We start from the raw sequence: 18,539 nt of genomic DNA on the forward strand, positions 1-18,539 counted from the left end.
GGAAGATGCCAAGAGCTACAAATAATATGGGACTGTTGATGACAGGAGGGCCTGTGTTTTCAGTAGGCCAGAGGATGTGGCTCTTAATGAAAAACCTGCACACGGAAGGCTATCTAGAAAATTGGACTTCCACTTCCTTGGCTTTTACTGAGCTCACCTGCAAATTAATCCAGTCACATCACTCAATTTAACACATTCCCTCTGAATACACCTAGTTTCCTGTATCTCTTTTGAAACCCTACATTCAGGACCCATTCCCTCATCGATCCTCACTCTACGCCCCCCCTCCCCCAATACGTGTTCAATGCCACTATGAGTATATTGTCCATGAGATGCTTGAGGCCAGAATCAGATGCGGGGAGACTCTGGTATCTTGTGGACTGGAAAGGCTGCAATCCTGAAGAAAGCTCCTGGGAACCGGTGGAGAACATCCATGCCCCTGACCTGGTAAATACCTTCCACAAAAATTGCCCCTGGAAACCTGTCTCACTGCTACCCAGGGTGGGCGAGGGGCGATGTGAGGGATCATGGGTTTTGAATGCCGGCTGCGCTCAGAGTACCGCTGCAACTCAGCATCTCACTAGAAAAGGGGACTAGTGGAGCTGGAGTCTAGCTCACCAAGGGCTCCACCTACAAAGCTCCTGTTTGGGAGGAGATGTCCAGCCCCACCGATTGGCCTGGATGCTCTATGCTAACCAGGAGGAGGCACAGGAAGTTGTCTGAGCAACTAGGTGAATTCCTGGCTGGCTGCCAGTCACTACAACTCTACCTATTGGCCTAACTCCTGAGCCTGCCTTCCTGGCTGTTCCTGATTCCTGCCGTCCTTATCCCACATCTGCATTTCCCCCTGGTTCCTGCTTTCATGCCTCGCTCCAGGTCCCTGCTCCTATGCCACACCTCTGGCTCCCAACCCTGGCTCCAACCCTTGGCTTGACCCTGATTATGGCTCTGGCTCTGACCCCTGACTCCCAACTCTAATCATTAAGCATGCCTGCCCATGCCCCGTCCTTGCACCCTGATCCTTTCTCCACCTCGGTACTGAGGGGTTAATTCCAGCTCTGAAAAGAAGCCAAAAGTTTTTCCTGGGATGTTCCTGAAGCCACATCAGAAATGTCAGGGGCCAGCTCTCTGATGGCAGGTAGAAGCCCAAGGAAGTGGTGAGGAGTAGGGTCAGTACAGGAGGAACGAGTTGCTGAGGTATGTAAGAGGTCCGGACCAGAGAACAGTTTTCACCCACCACCTGAACTGGGCCCTGCATCGCTTGCCTGGCATATGAGCCTACACAGGGGAAACACTTCCTGATCAGAGCTGGTTGGCAGGTTCTAGTTAAGAGCCATGGGTGGGTTCAGATTGCATTTTTTGGCATGCTAGACTCACCCCAGGGGATGAGTATGAGCTTCTTCATTCTGTGTCTGCCACCTTTGCTATGCTCCTGTCCTCATGTAGCTTCTTTGCCCTTCTCGTCCTTCATGACCCTTCTTAAGGCTGAGAAGGCAGGGCACGTGGAACCCCTCAGCACCACCTGCCATCTAATGCTGCTGCCACAGGCAGGCTGGGCATGTTAGAAATAGCTTAGATAGATAGATAGATATAGATAAGTAGAGATAGGCAGGTTTAAGGAGCCCCAATGTGCTGTCTTAGAGGCTAATTTCATGGATTCTCACTTCACTGTTTGCAAATAGCAATTGATAAATATTTGCAATAAGCTGTTTTTCACAGACTTACTCTAATAAACCAAAATGCCCACAAAGCAAGCAGGCATTTCCTCTGCTTCTGGGAGCATCCTCCACTGTCTCCAGTCATCTTCGCTACGTGACATGGGAATGGTTAGACTGCTGAGAGTCAGAAGGGACCCCTCCGAGCTTTTCTGAAAACAGAACCCTAGAAATGGAGCTGTGAGAGTCTGAATCTATCATCTTTCTGTGAGGAAAGCTACTTTAAGGACCCTTTCTGGAAAGGACCCAAGGAAACGTGGCGCTATCTTGATTAAAATGTCTGGGTATTCAACTCTGTTCCTTAAATCCAAGGAGATCCCAGAGATGTCTCTGAGTCCCCAGGCTCCATTTCCAAGGATGGTGGTGTTAGATAATATGCACATTGTCTGCTCCTGTAACCTGTGAGATTTATAGTACAGCCATGTTGGCCTTCCTCTGGAGAATATATATGCTGCAAGCCAGGACATGCCTTCGTCCCTTTGTGGGGAAGCGGCCACTTGAGCCCAATGGGTCACATTCAGGTGTCACACTGGTGTAAGCACATCCTATGGGCTTTAATTTTTATTATTATTTATTGCAGGGAGGGATAGCTCAGTGGTTTGAACATTGGCCTGCTAAACCCAGGGTTGTGAGCTCAATCCTTGAGGGGGCCATATAGGGATCTGGGGCAAAAATTGGGGATTGGTCCTGCTTTGAGCAGGGGGTGGTACTAGATGACCTCCTGAGGTCCCTTCCAACCCTGATAGTCTATGATTTAATGTGTTTATTGTAGTACTGCCTAAGGACCAACCAGGAAAGGGGCCCCATTATGCTAGGTGCTGTATCGAGAGTAGCAGACAGAGCTGACAATTCTAAACACACCAGGCAGACACTGGGCAGGGAAGGGACAGAGCACACTGGCAGATTGACCCATCACATGATGGCAAATGGCATGGCAGTGCCATGGTTTATTTTTTGGTGGGTTGACATATGAGGGGATCAGTTTCTGGAAAGAAAAGGGAAGAGAAGAGGCCGAGAGGGTCCTTGAGCGGAGAAGAGGGTAAGAGGGGCAGGTGTGGAGTGAAGAGACTGTGAGGGAAGGCAGTTGGAGCAAATATCCAATCAGCACAGGGCAGGGACAGTCTGGGCAAACCCACAGAAGTTCTCAGAATGTCCAAAGGTCCCTGCTTCGGCTGCTTCTGCCGGCGACCGACCAGCTGGGGGCTCTGGCTGGCTCCTCTCTGCAGCCCACATAGCGAAGGTGCGGAAGGCACCACCTGGGTCTTGTTGCTCCCAGAGCATGGGAGGTTTCCCCTGCATGGTTCTGGCTCCAGGGGAATGTGGTGGTCTTGGCTGGGCCCGATTTTACTCTTCCCTGCCAGTTCAGGGGTGACTAGGTCACATGCTGTCTCCAAGAGTCCAGATTTCACAATCAGGCTCTGACTTGGAGATCTTTTGAAGAGGCCGTTTCCTCCCATCCCTCAGAAACATTTGCCCCTCTCTAATGAGGATTCAATATGCAGAATGCCCGGCAGTGGCTGAGCACTAACGCACGTCTCTTCTCTTTTCCTTTCTCTGGTTCTCCTGGGATCTCTAGCATCTCGTAAGTACAGCCTTTGATTCTGTTTCCTTGTTTGTTGACCTCTTGGACAGAACCCCCCACCATCTCATTTTTCTCTAGGGCTTCCCCTGCTTGAAGGCTGCATGGTCAGCTTGCCAGATGATTGATGGCTGCACCTGGATGCCTAAATAGAACAGATTTCAGTCACCCTCATCTCTAACATGGAGACTACAGGTCCCAGCATGCTCTGTCCTAACTTGATCCAGGCGAGAACAGGTGTTGCCATAGGTGCTAGATCTAGGGGTGCTCAGGGGAGCTGCCTCACCCTTTGGCTTGAAGTGGATTCCATCATACAGAGGGTTTACAGTTTAGTTCAGTGGCTCTCAGCACCCCCTGCCCCCTACAAATTGTTCCAGCACCCCTGGGTGTTGCATGCTGGATCTGTAGTCTCTAAGGTCCAAATCTCCATGTTAAGAGTGAGAGCTAGTGTCAGCCATTTTGCAGGCCATACTTTGGGTATCCTTGTGCTAGCTTTGGGAGCAGCCACCTTCCCAGCCACCTGTAATAACTGTAAATAACCAGTACACAATGGTTTGATGGTCTCCTCTCAGCCAGTCTCTGACTTCTGTATGGTTCCATGTGGCCTGGGTCTCTTCCGCAGAGCCAGCCTGTTGTGTTGGGAGGGTCATGCCTCTCTCTCTCTGTTGTCTGGTGAGAGCTTGCTCTCTCTGTCTGTCTGTTTCATGTCATCTTCAGTTCAAAGCTGTGTAGTTGGTTAATGGCCTAAAATGGTTTCCCAGGGCATTCAGGGGCTACGCAGAGAGGAAGAGACGGAAACGAGAAAATGATTCGGCAGCTGTTATTCAGAGGTAGGGCCTGTTTTCCTGTAACCTTGCCTGGCGTTGCATGGGCCCGTCGGGTGTCATCAGTGACGCTTGATGATGTTGAACGTGGTTGTCCCTTGTCTGTGTTGCTGTTTTAGTGAGGATGCTAGAGGTGGCCATGCTGAAAGTCTGCAGGGCAATGAGTCTGTGGTAAGCAAGTTAGCCAGTCTCCAGTCTTCTTAAAGGGACACTGTCAAGTACTTTAAGCTCCAAATCAAAACAGACAGGATCTTAAGGCTCAGATATGTAACAATGTAGGTGCATAACTTACAGATGCAATGAATTATATTGCTACAGAAACTGTGTGATGATGGCCAGTTAAATGCCTAGCGAGTCATTTCCATTTACAGTTTTTGAACTTTCTAATGTCACAAATGCACCAGCACGTGTGTATTTTTGGCAACTGGATGGGCAGGATAAGACTCTGAATTAATGACAGTGTGAAAGACAGCCATATTCACTGCAGTTCTATTCAAAACAGAGGGAGAAAAAAATCAATGTTTCTGCAACACAAAAGGAAGAAATTGGCAGGGAAGAGAAGGCATTTTCTAGTGTCTAAAATTTTCTTTTTTATCAGCAATGGAGAGAAATGAGAGACAATTACAGACCCTATAAATGATTAGACAGTGTTTCTTTAAAAAGGAGATGGCTGAGAGTTCTCTAGATGGCGATATTTCTGTGTTAGAAAAGAGAGAGTCATCACTGTTCACCCAGCCTGGCAGTATTTGAGCTGTGCATCAGCCATGGATGTACACAGAGGTCAGGTAATTCGGTTACTGGGCCCTACCCTGAGTAGTTAGAGGAGAGAGTAAATGGAGGGTAGAGTGATGCGGTCTTTGTGGGAGTATGCAATGCATCTCCTTACCTCCCACAGACCCTAGGGATCAGGTCAGGTTGTGGGGTCCAAGTTGGTTTGCATTCTCTCTTGTGGTGGAGAAGAGAGAGGATTTGGTTGCAATGAATAAAGTAGATTCATTACTGAGGCTGCAGGACAGAGCCAGGCCCCTGTGGTTCTCTCTGGCTCTTAGTACCCCGGCTAACTGTGCTGCCTGCCCGGAACTAAGGGGTCAGTGCCATAAAGTGGGGCTCTCTATTCAATCCCAGACCCTCCTCCATCTCAGAGGCTCACTCCAGAGTCCTTTCCACTGTCAGGAGGAGGTGTAAGGATGTGAGCAGTGGGATGGGAGCTCCAGCATTGCACTAACCATGAAAATGCGTCTGGTGCATGGGCAAAAGCACTGCCGCGGCTGCTGGACTTGCACCTTGGCATTGTACGTACCTGTTAACCGGGGCATGTGCAGTGGAGCCCTGGGGCTAGAAACTGCCTCAGGCAGCAACTGCAGGGGATTGGAGGGGTCCGTGGTGGTTGCACAGGTAAATGTCAGGATTGTCGGGCTTAGTCCAGAAGAGCTGGCTGTAAAAAAGCCTTATTGAGGGCACAGGAACAAACCATCCCAATGTGCAGAAAGAATCGCAAATATGGCAGGCGACCAGCTTGGCTTAACAGAGAAATCTTCGGTGAGCTTAAACTCAAAAAGGAAGCTTACAAGAAGTGGAAATTTGGACAGATGACTAGGGAGGAGTATAAAGATATTGCTTGAGCATGCAGGGGTGTAATCAGGAAGGCCAAAGCACAACTGGAGTTGCAGCTAGCAAGGGATGTGAAGGGTAACAAGAAGGGTTTCAACAGGTATGTTAGCAACACAAGAAAGTCAAGGAAAGTGTGGGCCCCTTACTGAATGAGGGAGGCAACCTAGTGAGAGGTGATGTGGAAAAAGCGGAAGTACTCAATGCTCTTTCTGCCTTGATCTTCACAGACAAGGTCAGCTCCCAGCCTGCTGCACTGGGCAGCATAGTATGGGGAGGAGGTGAGCAGCCCTTAGTGGTGAAAGAACAGGTTAAGGACTATTTAGAAAAGCTGGACATGCGCAAGTCCATAGGGCCGGATGCGCTGCATCCAAGGGTGCTGAGGGACTTGGCTGATGTGATTGCAGGGCCATTGGCCATTATCTTTGAAAACTCATGGTGATTGGGGGAGGTCCTGGACGATTGGAAAAAGGCAAATATGGTGCCCATCTTTAAAAAAGAGAAGAAGGAGAATCCAGGGAACTACAGCCTGGTCAGCCTCACCTCAGTCCCTGGAAAAATCATGGAGCAGGTCCTCAAGGAATCCATTTTGAAGTACTTGGAGGAGAGGAAGGTGATTGGGAACAGTCGACATGGATTCACCAAGGACAAGTCATGCCTGACCAACCTGATTGCCTTCTAAGATGAGATAACTGGCACTGCGGATATGGGGAAAGCGGTGGACGTGTTGTTCCTTGACTTCAGCAAAGCTTTTGATACAATCTTCCACAGTATTCTTGCCAGCAAGTTAAAGAAGTATGGATTGGATGAATGGACTATAAGGTGGATAGAAAACTGGCTAGATCGTCAGGCTCAGCGGGTAGTGATCAACGGCTCGATGTCTAGCTGGCAGCCAATATCAAACGGAGTTTCCCAGGGGTCGGTCCTGGGGGCTTCATTAATGATCTGGATGATGGGATGGATTGCACTCTCAGCAAGTTCGCGGATGACACTAAGCTGTGGGGAGAGGTAGATACACTGGAGGGTAGGGATAAGGTCCAGACTGACCTAGACAAATTAGAGGATTTGGCCAAAAGAAATCTGAGGAGGTTCAACAAGGATAAGTGCAGAGTCCTGCACTTAGTATGGAAGAATCCCATGCACCGCTACAGACTAGGGACCGAATGGCTCGGCAGCAGTTCTGCAGAAAAGGACCTAGGGGTTACAGTGGACGAGAAGCTGGATATGAGTCAGCAGTGTGCCTTTGTTGCCAAGAAGGCTAACAGCATATTGGGCTGCATTAGTAAGAGCATTGCCAGCAGATTGAGGGAAGTGATTATTCCCCTCTATTCGGCACTGGTGAGGCCACATCTGGAGTATTGTGTCCAGTTTTGGGCCCCCCACTACAGAAAGGATGTGGACAAATTGGAGAGAGTCCAGCGGAGGGCAACAAAAATGATTAGGGGGCTGGGGCACATGACTTCTGAGGAGAGGCTGAGGGAACTGGGCTTGTTTAGTCTGCAGAAAAGGTGAGGGGGGATTTGATAGCAGCCTTCAACTACCTGAAGGGGGGTTCCAAAGAGGATGGAGCTTGGCTGTTCTCAGTGGTGGCAGATGACAGAACAAGGATCAATGGTCTCAAGTTGCAGTGCGGGAGGTCTAGGTTGGATATTAGGAAAAACTATTTCACTAGGAGCGTGGTGAAGCACTGGAATGGGTTCCCGAGGGTGGTGGTGGAATCTCCATCCTTAGAGGTTTTTAAGGCCCAGCTTGACAAAGCCCTGGCTGGGATGATTTAGTTGGTGTTGGTCCTGCTTGGACCAGGGGGTTGAAATAGATGACGTCTGGAGGTCTCTTCCAACCCTGATCTTCTATGATTCTATGAAAATTCCTCAATCCAGACAGACCTGCCTGCTGTGTAGTGTGGGAAATTGTACCCTGGGATGGGCTGCATCTGTCTCAAGAATCTGTTGGACGGAATGCCTCCCAGGGTATGGAGTCGTGGCTGTAGAGACTGTGGTGGCAAGTTGGTGCTGGCAGTGGCAGCTATATTTAGGAAGAGAAATAACAAATAGCGTCTCTTTCCATTTTTAACTTAACTGCTGCTTATTGCATTTGGATGGATGAAGAGATTTTTGACAAGTTAAAAGATCAGATTGTGTTGTGTTGGTGAGTGCAGATATTGATAATTCGCCCTAAGCGCCCACACCACGAGTCCTGGGTAGGGGTCATCATATCTCCGGTGACTTCCGCTCCTCCAAGGGTAAATGCTGCTGCTCCTTGACTCTTCGGCTGCTCCTTATGGATAAGGACAGAGGTCAGACACGAGACAGAGTGACACATTTGCACAAGTCAGTAAGGATGGAGGGGCCCGGCCTGCTTCCTTGAAGGCAGCTAGGTGGGATCATGTCACTCCTTTCCAGAGCATTTCTTTCTAGAGGGGCAGGAGAAGGGGTCCTTTTACTACCACGTTTACTCTCCTGATCTCCCACGGGCTTTGTGTCATGGTGACCTTCCCGCCAGCTCTGGAGAGTGGGATACAGCTCCCACAAGAGCCTGTTAGTGCTGCTCTCAGCACTGCTCAGGGGACGTTTCTGGAGCGCAGCCCAGAGCTCTCACTTAGGGACAGATCATGCTGTCCTTCTAGTGTTCAGCACAGTGAGAGAATGCTATCGTATTGCAAAGCCCTGTTCCCAGGGGGCTGGGCCCACCCTGCAAGGGGAGCTGAGCATTTGACGGAATGTTTTTGCTAATGCTACAGCTGGTTACAGCAGACTGGGTGGTTGAGATTAGCACTGGGTGGTTCGAGTGCATGTTAGCTCTGGCAGGGAAGGGCAAACATTTGGGCATTAACCTGGTACAACGTAGGTTTGAAAGCTGCATTTTACTGGTCTCCCTTCCAGAAATGTGCCCATTTCCTTTCGAGAATGACATGTTACACTGACATCTCACGTGTAATCAGATCTGACACCTCTGGCCGGGCACTGGCCAGTTGCCACAGGGATCAGGAAGGAATCCTGCCCCCACTCCATGTAGAGCACTGCACAATAGCCAGGGGCAGTTTGTGTTTAGGAAGCCACAAGTCTAGGTCAGAGCCGGGGACTGGATACCCATCTAAAAGGGACCAGTGGCCTGACCCAGGATAGTGAATATTGTGACCTCCCGGTAAAGCTGATCAGTCCTGCCAGGTGCCAGATGAGAGTAATTTACACACCAAGGAGCCAGACAGAGAAGCAAGTTGAAGTAGAATGGAGACTTTTCTTTGCCCCCTCCCACATGTGTGAATTACACCCGCTGAGTCCCCTTGGAGCCAGCTCTGACGTACTGCTCCATGCTCACTGTGGTGAGCAGGTGAGAGCCTCAGTGAGTCCGTGTCAGTCTTGGGGAACCTAGAGATGGCACAGCGTACCCTCGGGGCTCCGTCTGCGTTTGGGCCTCGGCCTTGGTCTCTCTCAGGGCGTATTTACACAGCCCGCGCCAGCAAGCTCCCAACCTGGGCCAATAGAAGTGGTCTAGTGCCCTGACAATGGCTGTGTAGACCGCGCCTTGAAGTTGCGACTCAGGCTGAGGCTTGAACTCTGAAGCATGGGGAGGGGGCTGGGCTCCCAAACTCAGCCCCCACTCGAGCTGTAGCTTAAGGTGCTGTCTACACAGCTATTAAGGGGGTATTAAAGTGCTGTCTACACAGCTATTAAGCGCTCCCCTCTGTCGTGCAGCGCTGGGGGGCTCCCTGCCGTGGGCTGTGGAGCTATCCTCTCAGGGCAGCTGCTGACACTCAGGTCTGATTCGTGTAGAACTGAGTCTGGGGTGATTTCCTTGGGGAAGTTGCCATGTATCAAGGTGCCATCCTGCGGCATCCTTTACCTCTGGGGTCTCTGCTTCCTCTGTATCCCACCCATACCCTGGCCTGTGAATCCCAAGCAGGAAGGTACATGCTGAGAGAGGCACGATTAGCAAGTAGAGGTGAAACACCTGCCCATAGGGAACCTTCCTGCTTCATGACTGTCACATTCTGGGGGGGCAATCCAGACCCGTGAGGGGTTGTCACCACCTGCCCTGACTCTGGAGGGGAATTTAAAGACGGAAGAGGCCCCTGGGGTCAGCGCAGAAACCTACCTGCCTAGTGTTCAAGTCCCTAATGTCAGTGAATGTTACCACTGGAAGCACCCCCAAATGTGCTTTGGGCATGGACAGAGCTGTGGGTGCGGCGTGAGCATGGGGGGTGAAGAGGACCTCTGCACTCCCGCCGCAGTGTCTGGGGCGGGGAGGAGTGGAATACCTGCCTTTGGTTTCCAAGTGGATGGGAAGAGTTGGCAGCTCCTCGAGCCCTTTACCAGCTAAGGTGGGAAGCATGCTTTGGGGCTGTGGGGAGATAGGTGCGGAAACGTGACTCAGGGAGAGTGGAGGCAACAGCCCAGAGGAAGCTGTGTGAGGATGGCTGATGCACAGCAGCTCTGTGGCCCAGGGATTGAAAGGGAACACAGCCGCTTCCCTCAGCTGGCAGACGAGCCCCACCCTGGCCACTGAACAAATGCAGCTGGAGTTGCTCTGGGAGTTCTGCTGTGCGTGACTGCACTTAAATTCCTGGAAAAGGGGAACCTCCCCACTGCTACTGCTCGGGCCAGTTGGCTACTGACCCCAGCGCTCATCACTGGGTTTATGTTGCTTTTCTTTCAGGAATTTTCGGAAGCATTTGCGCATGGTGGGGAGCCGCCGGGTGAAAGCACAAAGTGAGTGAGAAGCTGCAAGGCGTGGCCGGGAGGTGGGAGGCAGAGGATTAATGCTGATGGGACATGGGGCTGGAGAAAGGTGCTGAGGAACCAGATTCCTCTGTAATTAGTCATTGTTTTGCTGTCTGTTGTTAGCAGAGAACTGGAAAGCACCTAGCACAGGTGCTGAGAAGGGGTTTTCCTCCCTCACACTGCTGTGTGTAGAGAAGAGAAGGCCAGCTGGTCTCCCAAGCCTCCATACACACCAATGTATCATAGAATATCAGGGTTGGAAGGGACCTCAGGAGGTCATCTAGTCCAACCCCCTGCTCAAAGCGGGACCAATCCCCAAGTTTTGCCCCAGATCCCTAAGTGGCCCCCTCAAGGATTGAACTCAGAACCCTGGGTTTAGCAGGCCAATGCTCAAACCACTGAGCTATCCCTCCCCCCATGTATGACACTGGCCTTTAACTGTGTTCGCAGAGCAGGCAGCGTGACGTGACATAGGCCCCTTCCCTTGCCTGGGTAGGAGCCCCGGCGTGCAGAGTCCATGTGGTTGCTAGGGCCATGCAGGGGCAGTCAGGAAGGGGTCCCCAGCTCTGTGTGGGACACAGGTGCATAAGGCTCCTGTACGCGCTAATGCTAGAGATGGGTGCATAAGAGGGCTGCACTGCACTGCAGGGTTAGACTCCCTAATTAAGTCACTCTGAGAGACATGCTGCGGGTAATGAGGGCTGCCAGGCTTCTCACTGCTTCATGGGGCACAGCTACAAACCCAGGAGGCTTTGTGTTTTCACAGGGCTGAGCTGTCCCTTTTCCACCTCTCTCCTCCCATCCCGCTCCCCGCTCCCCACCTGATGCCCTCACCTCCTGCCTGCCCGAATTTAAGCTAAGAGGAAAACCCAGCTCTGCCACTGTAGTGTGACTAGTGGGCTCTGGCAGCTGGGGAGTGTGACAATTTGTGCTTAAATAAAGAGAGTTACATCCAAGGGGCCTGAAGGGTGACGGGAAGGGCTTGGTGACAAGACAGCCATCAGATGGGGTGGCAAACGTATGGGCCGGAACTCTGTCCTGCGGCCAGCAGTTCCCTCTGCACTTATCAAGGCAATCTGAGTTGCAGCTCAGATGTTGGGCATAGACCCCTGGCCCCTTCTTTCACCCTCCTCTTTCCTAGTAGTGGCCATTTGTATGCACCATGGTGGTGGGGGCCCACGAACCCCCGCACCCCAGACTCAGAGGGAGTTGCTTTCCAGCTTTCTTCCCCCATCCCTTCTGCCAGTGCTGAGCCCTATGGTACCTTCTCTCTCCCTCTCCCCTACCACTGAGCCCAGTAGCACTTGCCCTGCAGAGAAGGCTGCTTTCCTACCAACCCTCCCAGCTGTCGCCACTGCTGAGCCCAGGTTCCGGGAATCACCTGCTTCTTTCGCTGCCTCCAAGAACAGGACCCAGAGGGAGAACCCCTCATGGGGAGGTGTGAGATGGGTAGGGATGCAGAAGGAAAAGAGATGTGAGGAGCATGACCAAATGGGCCATGTGTGGAAGGGAGGAGGTGGAGGCAAAAGAGGGGACCCCCATGACAGGTGGCTGGTCTTAGGGGCTGGTGAGCTAGTCAGCAGTAGAGGGGTGCGTTGGACGATGCTTGGGGAAGTGGTGCCCTTTGCAGTCACACTGCCACATTTTTCTCTTGCCAGTGAACCGTTTACTCCCGGCCCACAAGCCCTATCAGCAAGGGCAGCTCACCTCTCAGCCCAGCATGTGTGTGCCACCCCTGCATGGCCTGCTCCAGTTTTCTCCTGGGGGCTTCTCCGGGGGGGCTGTCTTCCCAATATGACCCTTCCCCTCCTTTTGCCCACACTGAGGGCATGTCTAAATGCCGTCCTGGTGAGTAATTGCCGCGTGAGCTGACATACTTGAGCTAGCTTTAACCTGGCTCGGTTACCAGAAGAGTGAAGCTACAGCAGCGTGCACGTTGGCGTGGGCTGTATGAGACTGCCGAAGCCCTCCGGGAGATTACCCAGGGTCCAGCCCGTGCTCCTCAGCTTCGGCCCCTGAACTAGCCAGATTAAAGCAGTCTGAGTGTGTCATGTCAAACTGCAGTCACGCCCCAATAGCAGTCTAGACACTTCCTTTGACAAGTAGTGTAATAATGAACAGTGTTAGCGCCCTTTGAAATGGATTGGGAACACCTCATCTCAAAGCTGTTGTTTCAGGCTCTCTGCAGATTCAGGCAAACAACATTGTGGATAACACTCAGGTCATGTTTTCAAGAGAGATGTTTTAAAAATGAAAGCTGAGGCTGAAGAACAATTGCGAAGCTTATATGTGTCCCTCTACCTCCCAGCTAGTCCTTTACATCTCTCCCAAAGGTGTGCCCCCCACATCTTGGGAAACACCCCAACACATAACAAGGATCTTCTCATACTCTCATAGTGCATGTGCCTGGAGATGTTGGAACTATAATTAATAAATTCAAGTTTGGGCAATAACATTTAGGGGCAGATTACCAAATTCCTCTTCTGTGTCTCACTCACCAGCACGCACTTGTGTGCAGAAATTAACACCTCTGCATGCCATCATCCATAAGCTGGGCACTTGTTCGTCACATGGAAGAACAAATATGCAAGGATGTTTGTGATCTTTAGCTTTGATGGAACCCTGCTGGGTGTTTTGTTTTGCTGGCAGAGCAGCGGTGGCTTTCGAGTCTGTTAATGTCCTGGTTTCGTTTTATCCTAGCATTTGGTGAGCGGCGAGAGAGAAGCTTCAGCAGGTCTTGGAGTGACCCAACTCCCATCAAAGCTGATTCCTTCCATGACTCTCGAGAAAGTGAGTTCTGAGACCTTTGAGCTTCTTCCCATGGCCAAAGCTGCCAACCAAGGCATGGACTGGAATCTCATAGGAGTGAACTGTCCATCATTCTTGCCCCCTGTGATTGCTTCCTTTCATTAGAGCGAAGTAGTTAACACTCCGCATAGGCACATGTAGCCTTACCTCTGGTGCTCTTTAGTTGCAGAATGAATGCCCAGCAAAGTGTGGCCCATAGACTTGTCACCACTTCCCGTGTTCCATGAGGGCTAACCACGGCACTGCACTGCCATGTTCACACAAGTCAGCACTCCAGGGGTCAATCGATCGCAGTGAGGCAGGCTGGGGCACATGCGGGGCCCCGCACCTAGTGCCTACCTATCCCAGGCTGGCAGGAACTCGGAGCACAGGAGAGGTGACCCTTGAGATGTGTCTTTGGTTAACAGCTCCGCAGCTGGCAGAGTCTGGATTTAAAGTTTTACAGCAGAGATGGTCTCCTGGAGGGACCTGGGCTCCCATGGCCCTGCAGAGGATTCACATAGGTAACCCCGCCCACACTGTGTAAACGCTCTGCATAGGGGATCAGATGCTTGGGTGCAGATGTCCCCAGGGATCCCCAGTGTCCTCTCCCTGCCTTTATAATGGGGCTGTTGTTTTGTCTCAGCATGTTAGAAATAGTCCAGAATGTGGTGAAACCACTGCAAACCCTTGGATTCCTATAGATTACTGACGTATTCCAGGGTGGGGGAGTTATTCTCATGGTCGAGTAGTCCTGGGCCTTCCTGATCTAGGGGTGGATCATATTGTGTAATCGTTAAACTAATAAGCAAGAAACCAACTCTCCAAACCCAGAGGGCATCATGGAAGAGGGTGGATGGGGAAAGTGCTAGAAGGACCAAGTTCAAAACATGACTTGATTGTTCCCAGGCAATCTGAATTCTACCCCTTCCCCAGCCATCTCTGAGACTAATGGAAAGGGGGCATTTCAGAAGGGGTATGTTCTCCTCTGCACCTGTCACTGACTCTCTGGCTCCCACAGGCCAGCACTGGCAGCTTGGCTCTCTTGCCTGAGTCGGTGGCTTCAGAAACCATTCTTAGCCTTTCGTGAGTGATTACTTGATTTTGATTTTGAAGTATGTTTTCCCCAAGGAGCATCAGACAGCACGAGGCAGTGATTTATGGGAGCAGGTCGAGGCCAGCACTGCTGTGCTGCCAAGCCCCAGTCAAGCCCTCACTCCATGGAAGGATGATTCTAGTAGCAGCGCTGGGGTTTCGGGGCACAGCTGCTGGGTGACTTTAGAGGGCTGCACCATTACAGTCTGGTGGGGCCTAAAAGTCCAATGAGTTTCTTTGACCTGCCAAGAAACTCTGAATCCTGGGGTGCCACGTTGCCACAGCCTGCCTGCGACACGCCAGTTCAAACTCCGTGGTTTTGTGAACCGCAGGATTCCAGCTCCGTCTGGGTAGCACGTGGGAGCTGAATCTAGCACTGACTAACTCCAGAGTGACTGAATGCAGCGCCCAGGGAGCACGGCCCTCAAGCTGCCGCTGAAATAAGGGAGCTCTGGGCATTATTGCTCCTTCTCAGGGTATGGCAGCACCGCGGTCAGGAGTGGGCTTGCAGCATGTGCAGACAGCCCCCCACTCGCTTCCATCGAGCTAGCTCGGGCACCTAGAGCAGTGAAGTTGCAGCAGCATGGACACTAGCATGGGCTTGTTCCTCGAGTCCTTCCCCAGGGTCCCAGACGAGCTGGGCCAGGCTGCACTGCAGCCCATGCTGTCGTGGCTTCCCTGCTATGTTTAGTCCTGCTAGCTAGATTCAGGCCAGCGTGGCTCTGCCTGCGCATGCTGCAGGCAGCCCCCAGTTGCAGCACAGGGAGAGCCTGTGATTATCGGTCAGGTTAAATGGCCCGAGGTCGGGGGTGAAGCACTGAACCCTTTGGAATGGTCCCTGTGGTGACCTGTCGCTTTGGGAATGAAGGTTGTAAGTCTGATGGTGTGTGATACATTGAACAAGTTAGTCGCCCTGCCAGGAGGATAGGAGTGGAGAATGCAAGAAGCTCTGTGGCCTGGTGTAATGCTTCTGTCCTGCTGTTGTCTGGCAGGCCATGATCTTCAGGACTACTGCTGTGCTCTGGATGATGACTTTGACTTGAACTGGGAAACAGAGAAGGAACTTGAAGCTATGGCGTGTGATGGAGATGACTTTATTCCACCAAAAATAATGGTGAGGGCTGTTCCCACCCCTCACCTTCCCTTGTCCAGGAACCTCGTTCATCTTTTCACAGCTGCTGATTAGGGTATTCATGGAAGAAAGGCAGAACCTCCAGTTCTGCCTCACAGCTCTTCAGATCTCTCTTGGGGCTACTCGGGGGTAAGAGAGGATGCCATTTGTGATGAGGCATGGAAAGGAAATGACCCACCTTGGTTCTCACATCCTAGGGGAAGTGTGCAGGGCTGGCAGTTAGAAACACTCTCGCCTCCTCATTTGACTTGTACACTGCAGCTCCACAATGCCCTTTGTGCACTTTAACCTGTTCTTATAGGCTTGGCCCTTCAGCCTTCCCTCCTCTTTACTCCCGTTCTCGCTGGTCTGGTTTAGTGATGTCCTTACGGAGGGTCAAATCCCGACATCCTTCCTTAGCCCCCACTCAGGCAAACAACGGTTGACTGAGCAAAAATGGAGTACAGAAATCTGGGTTTGACTCCTACTCAAGTGGCTAGTTGGGCAGCAGAACCATTAGGGCACTGCTGATGCTTCATCTGAATGGGCCACTGCTCTGGCATGAATGGGCCACTGCTCTGGCATGAATGGGCCACTGCTCTGGCATGCCATTGGGTTGCTGATACAGAGGACAGTGGTACTAAGTGAGGTTGTCTTTTCCTTAGACTCCTCCATTTTATTCTTTCCCTGGCATCCCCCCACCAAAGCAGATTATTTTCCTAGTCCAAGGGGTGGGGGTGTCAGGGAAAGACATCTCCCCATCGGTTTAACAGGAAGTGGAAATGTGGGGCCTGATGCTTTAACTTACTGTCTGGGCCTAGGTAAGGAGGGACTTGAGTTGTGTCAGTGGAGCCATGACAGGGTGTGACATCTACCGTGAATGCGGCTGGAAGAATGTATCTAATTACAGGTGCACTGGTAGCAACAAGCAGAAACTGGCATCTTGTCCTTAGAATTCATGCCCAATTGAGGCCAAAAGAGGCCCCTTGCACATGGTACGTTTGCCATGTTCTCCCACTCTGCTATTGACTTCTGCAAATGCGCCCACTGAGCTTTGTCCCTGGGCTGATGCTCCAGGCACTCCCTTAGTTAACATTTCACTGGTGAAGCTGACTAGCCTCCCTCAGTGCTGATGACGGCTGGCTTCCTGAGCTGTTCCCTTGCTACAGCCGGGATGCAAAAGGACAGACCAGGAGTGGAGAGGGCTTCTTAGTATGGCTGATGAAGTGATCAGGCAAAGAGCCCAGGAGCTACAGGAGGCCTAGCAGAGGAATGGCCAGGATATTCCGACTGAGCAGGGATTTTGCTTTAGTTACCAGCAGGGGGAGGAATCCCAGCTTTCCCTGGATACCAGTTATAAATTTTGGCTTGAGGGTCTAGTTGATACCATGTCAGGAGGGTGCCTTTAAGCCAAGGCCCTTGCTGTAATCACAGCTGTATTGCATAATGTGTTTGGCTGCCTTTGGCCATACCACTGTTTTCTAGCTGGGCCAAGGGTCCCTGCTGTTTGCTTTCTGAAGTTCAGAGAGAGAATGGAAATAGCCTCTTTTAGCAGCTTATTTCTGACCTGAAAGAAGAAATATTTGCATCCAGGGGGATTATGGAGACTTCTTATGGAGAAAGGATGCAGACAGCATCACTCCCGGAGTACAGTGCTTGCCCACAGTCCCTTTGTGTCTCTGCTCATGACCCATTTCTATTTCTCATTTCCCTTCCTAGCTTATTTCTTCCAAGGTCCCCAAAGCTGAGTACATCCCGACGATTATCCGCAGGGATGACCCCTCCATCATCCCCATTCTCTACGTGAGTAGCCTAGCTCTTTGCAGGTTCATTGGGTACTGGAATGCTGGGTTGGCTCACAATTGGAAATGTGTTTAGTGATTGTATCCTAGTCCCTAGATGGCATCAGAATGCCTCAGAAGAACCATCACACAACTGGGTAAAGCTGGCAAATACCTGATCAAGAGAGGCCCAGAATTTTGGCAGCAGACATATTAGGTCAGGATCCAGGTTCATTGGCAGAGCTCTGTAGGGAGCCCAGGACTGGAATAGTGGGGTGACTGCAGGACAGGATGAAGGGCATCATCAGAAGCATGTGTCTAGGGACCTGGGATGAGAATAACAAGGAGGCTGCGAGCTGGGACTGAGGAACATCGTCCGTGCTGTATGGCACCAGGAGTTGAATAGAGTCTGGGTTGCAGGTTGGGACTGAGGCACATTAGCAGAGCTCTGTGTGTTGGAAGGCTACAAAGTTCTTTGCTGCATTTGACCCGTTCCTAGACAATTCAGGACTCCACGTATCTCTGCAGTGGACCTCTGTCCTGGGCTCACCCAACACATTTCCCTATTCAACACACAAACAATGTGCAGTATTTACTTTTTGAAGTCCATCTACTTCCTGTAACTTACAAATTTTATGTTTATTGTCACACATGGGTCTTAACATAAGGGCAATGTTGCCTGTGATGTTGACTGAGACCACCAGTTGGTTTAATTGAATCCCAAAGTATGTGCTTACCTAGTGTAGCATTGTTCTGTCGCATGAGGAGATCTCTTTAAACGATGAGTATCTAGCACAGAGGTGGGCAAACTACAGCCTACAGGCCACATCCAACCCACAAGACCATCCTTGCCTGGCCCTTGAGCTCCTGGCTGGGGAGGCTAACCCCTGGCCCCTCCCCTGCGGTCCCCCCTCCCCTGCAGCCTAAGCTCACCCTGCGGACAGCGCGGCTGGCTCCGGCTGTGAGCTCCTGCTGCTCTGAGCAGTATGGTAAAGGAGCGGGGGTGGTGGCGGGGGCGGGGAGGGGTGGGATAAGGGATAGAGGGTCCTGGGGGGCAGTCAGGTGACAGGGATTTGGGGCAGTTGGATGGGGTGGAGGTTCTGGGGGGGCGCGGTCGGGGGACGGGGAACAGGAGGGGTTGGATAGGGTGTGGGAGTCCCGGGAGGGCCTTTCAGGGGGCGGAGGTGTGGTTAGGAGTCGGGGGGGGCAGTCAGGGGACAGGGGGGTTAGATAGCAGGTGGGGTCCAGGGGGCGGATTGGGTCGGGGGGTCCTGGGAGTGGGCAGTTAGGCGACAAGGAGCAGGAGGGTTGGATGGGT

General features: G+C 51.7%; 1 protein-coding gene across 4 annotated transcripts in view; it reads left to right on the top strand.

The window, feature by feature from the left end:
* The window catches only part of NSMF (NMDA receptor synaptonuclear signaling and neuronal migration factor), an 84,612-nt gene that overhangs the window by 48,325 nt on the left and 17,748 nt on the right, over positions 1-18,539 (top strand). For 2 of the 4 annotated variants that reach the window (XM_074973827.1, XM_074973830.1), the window contains 5 exons: positions 4,056-4,124; positions 10,383-10,435; positions 13,148-13,237; positions 15,322-15,443; positions 17,160-17,243. In XM_074973827.1, the coding sequence (XP_074829928.1) occupies positions 4,056-4,124; positions 10,383-10,435; positions 13,148-13,237; positions 15,322-15,443; positions 17,160-17,243 (418 nt within the window). The remainder of the gene's footprint in view (positions 1-4,055; positions 4,125-10,382; positions 10,436-13,147; positions 13,238-15,321; positions 15,444-17,159; positions 17,244-18,539) is intronic. The other 2 variants (XM_074973829.1, XM_074973828.1) reach the window with 2 other exon arrangements.

Source organism: Natator depressus, chromosome 16 (assembly GCF_965152275.1).
Source record: "Natator depressus isolate rNatDep1 chromosome 16, rNatDep2.hap1, whole genome shotgun sequence".
NCBI classification, from domain to species: domain Eukaryota; kingdom Metazoa; phylum Chordata; order Testudines; family Cheloniidae; genus Natator; species Natator depressus.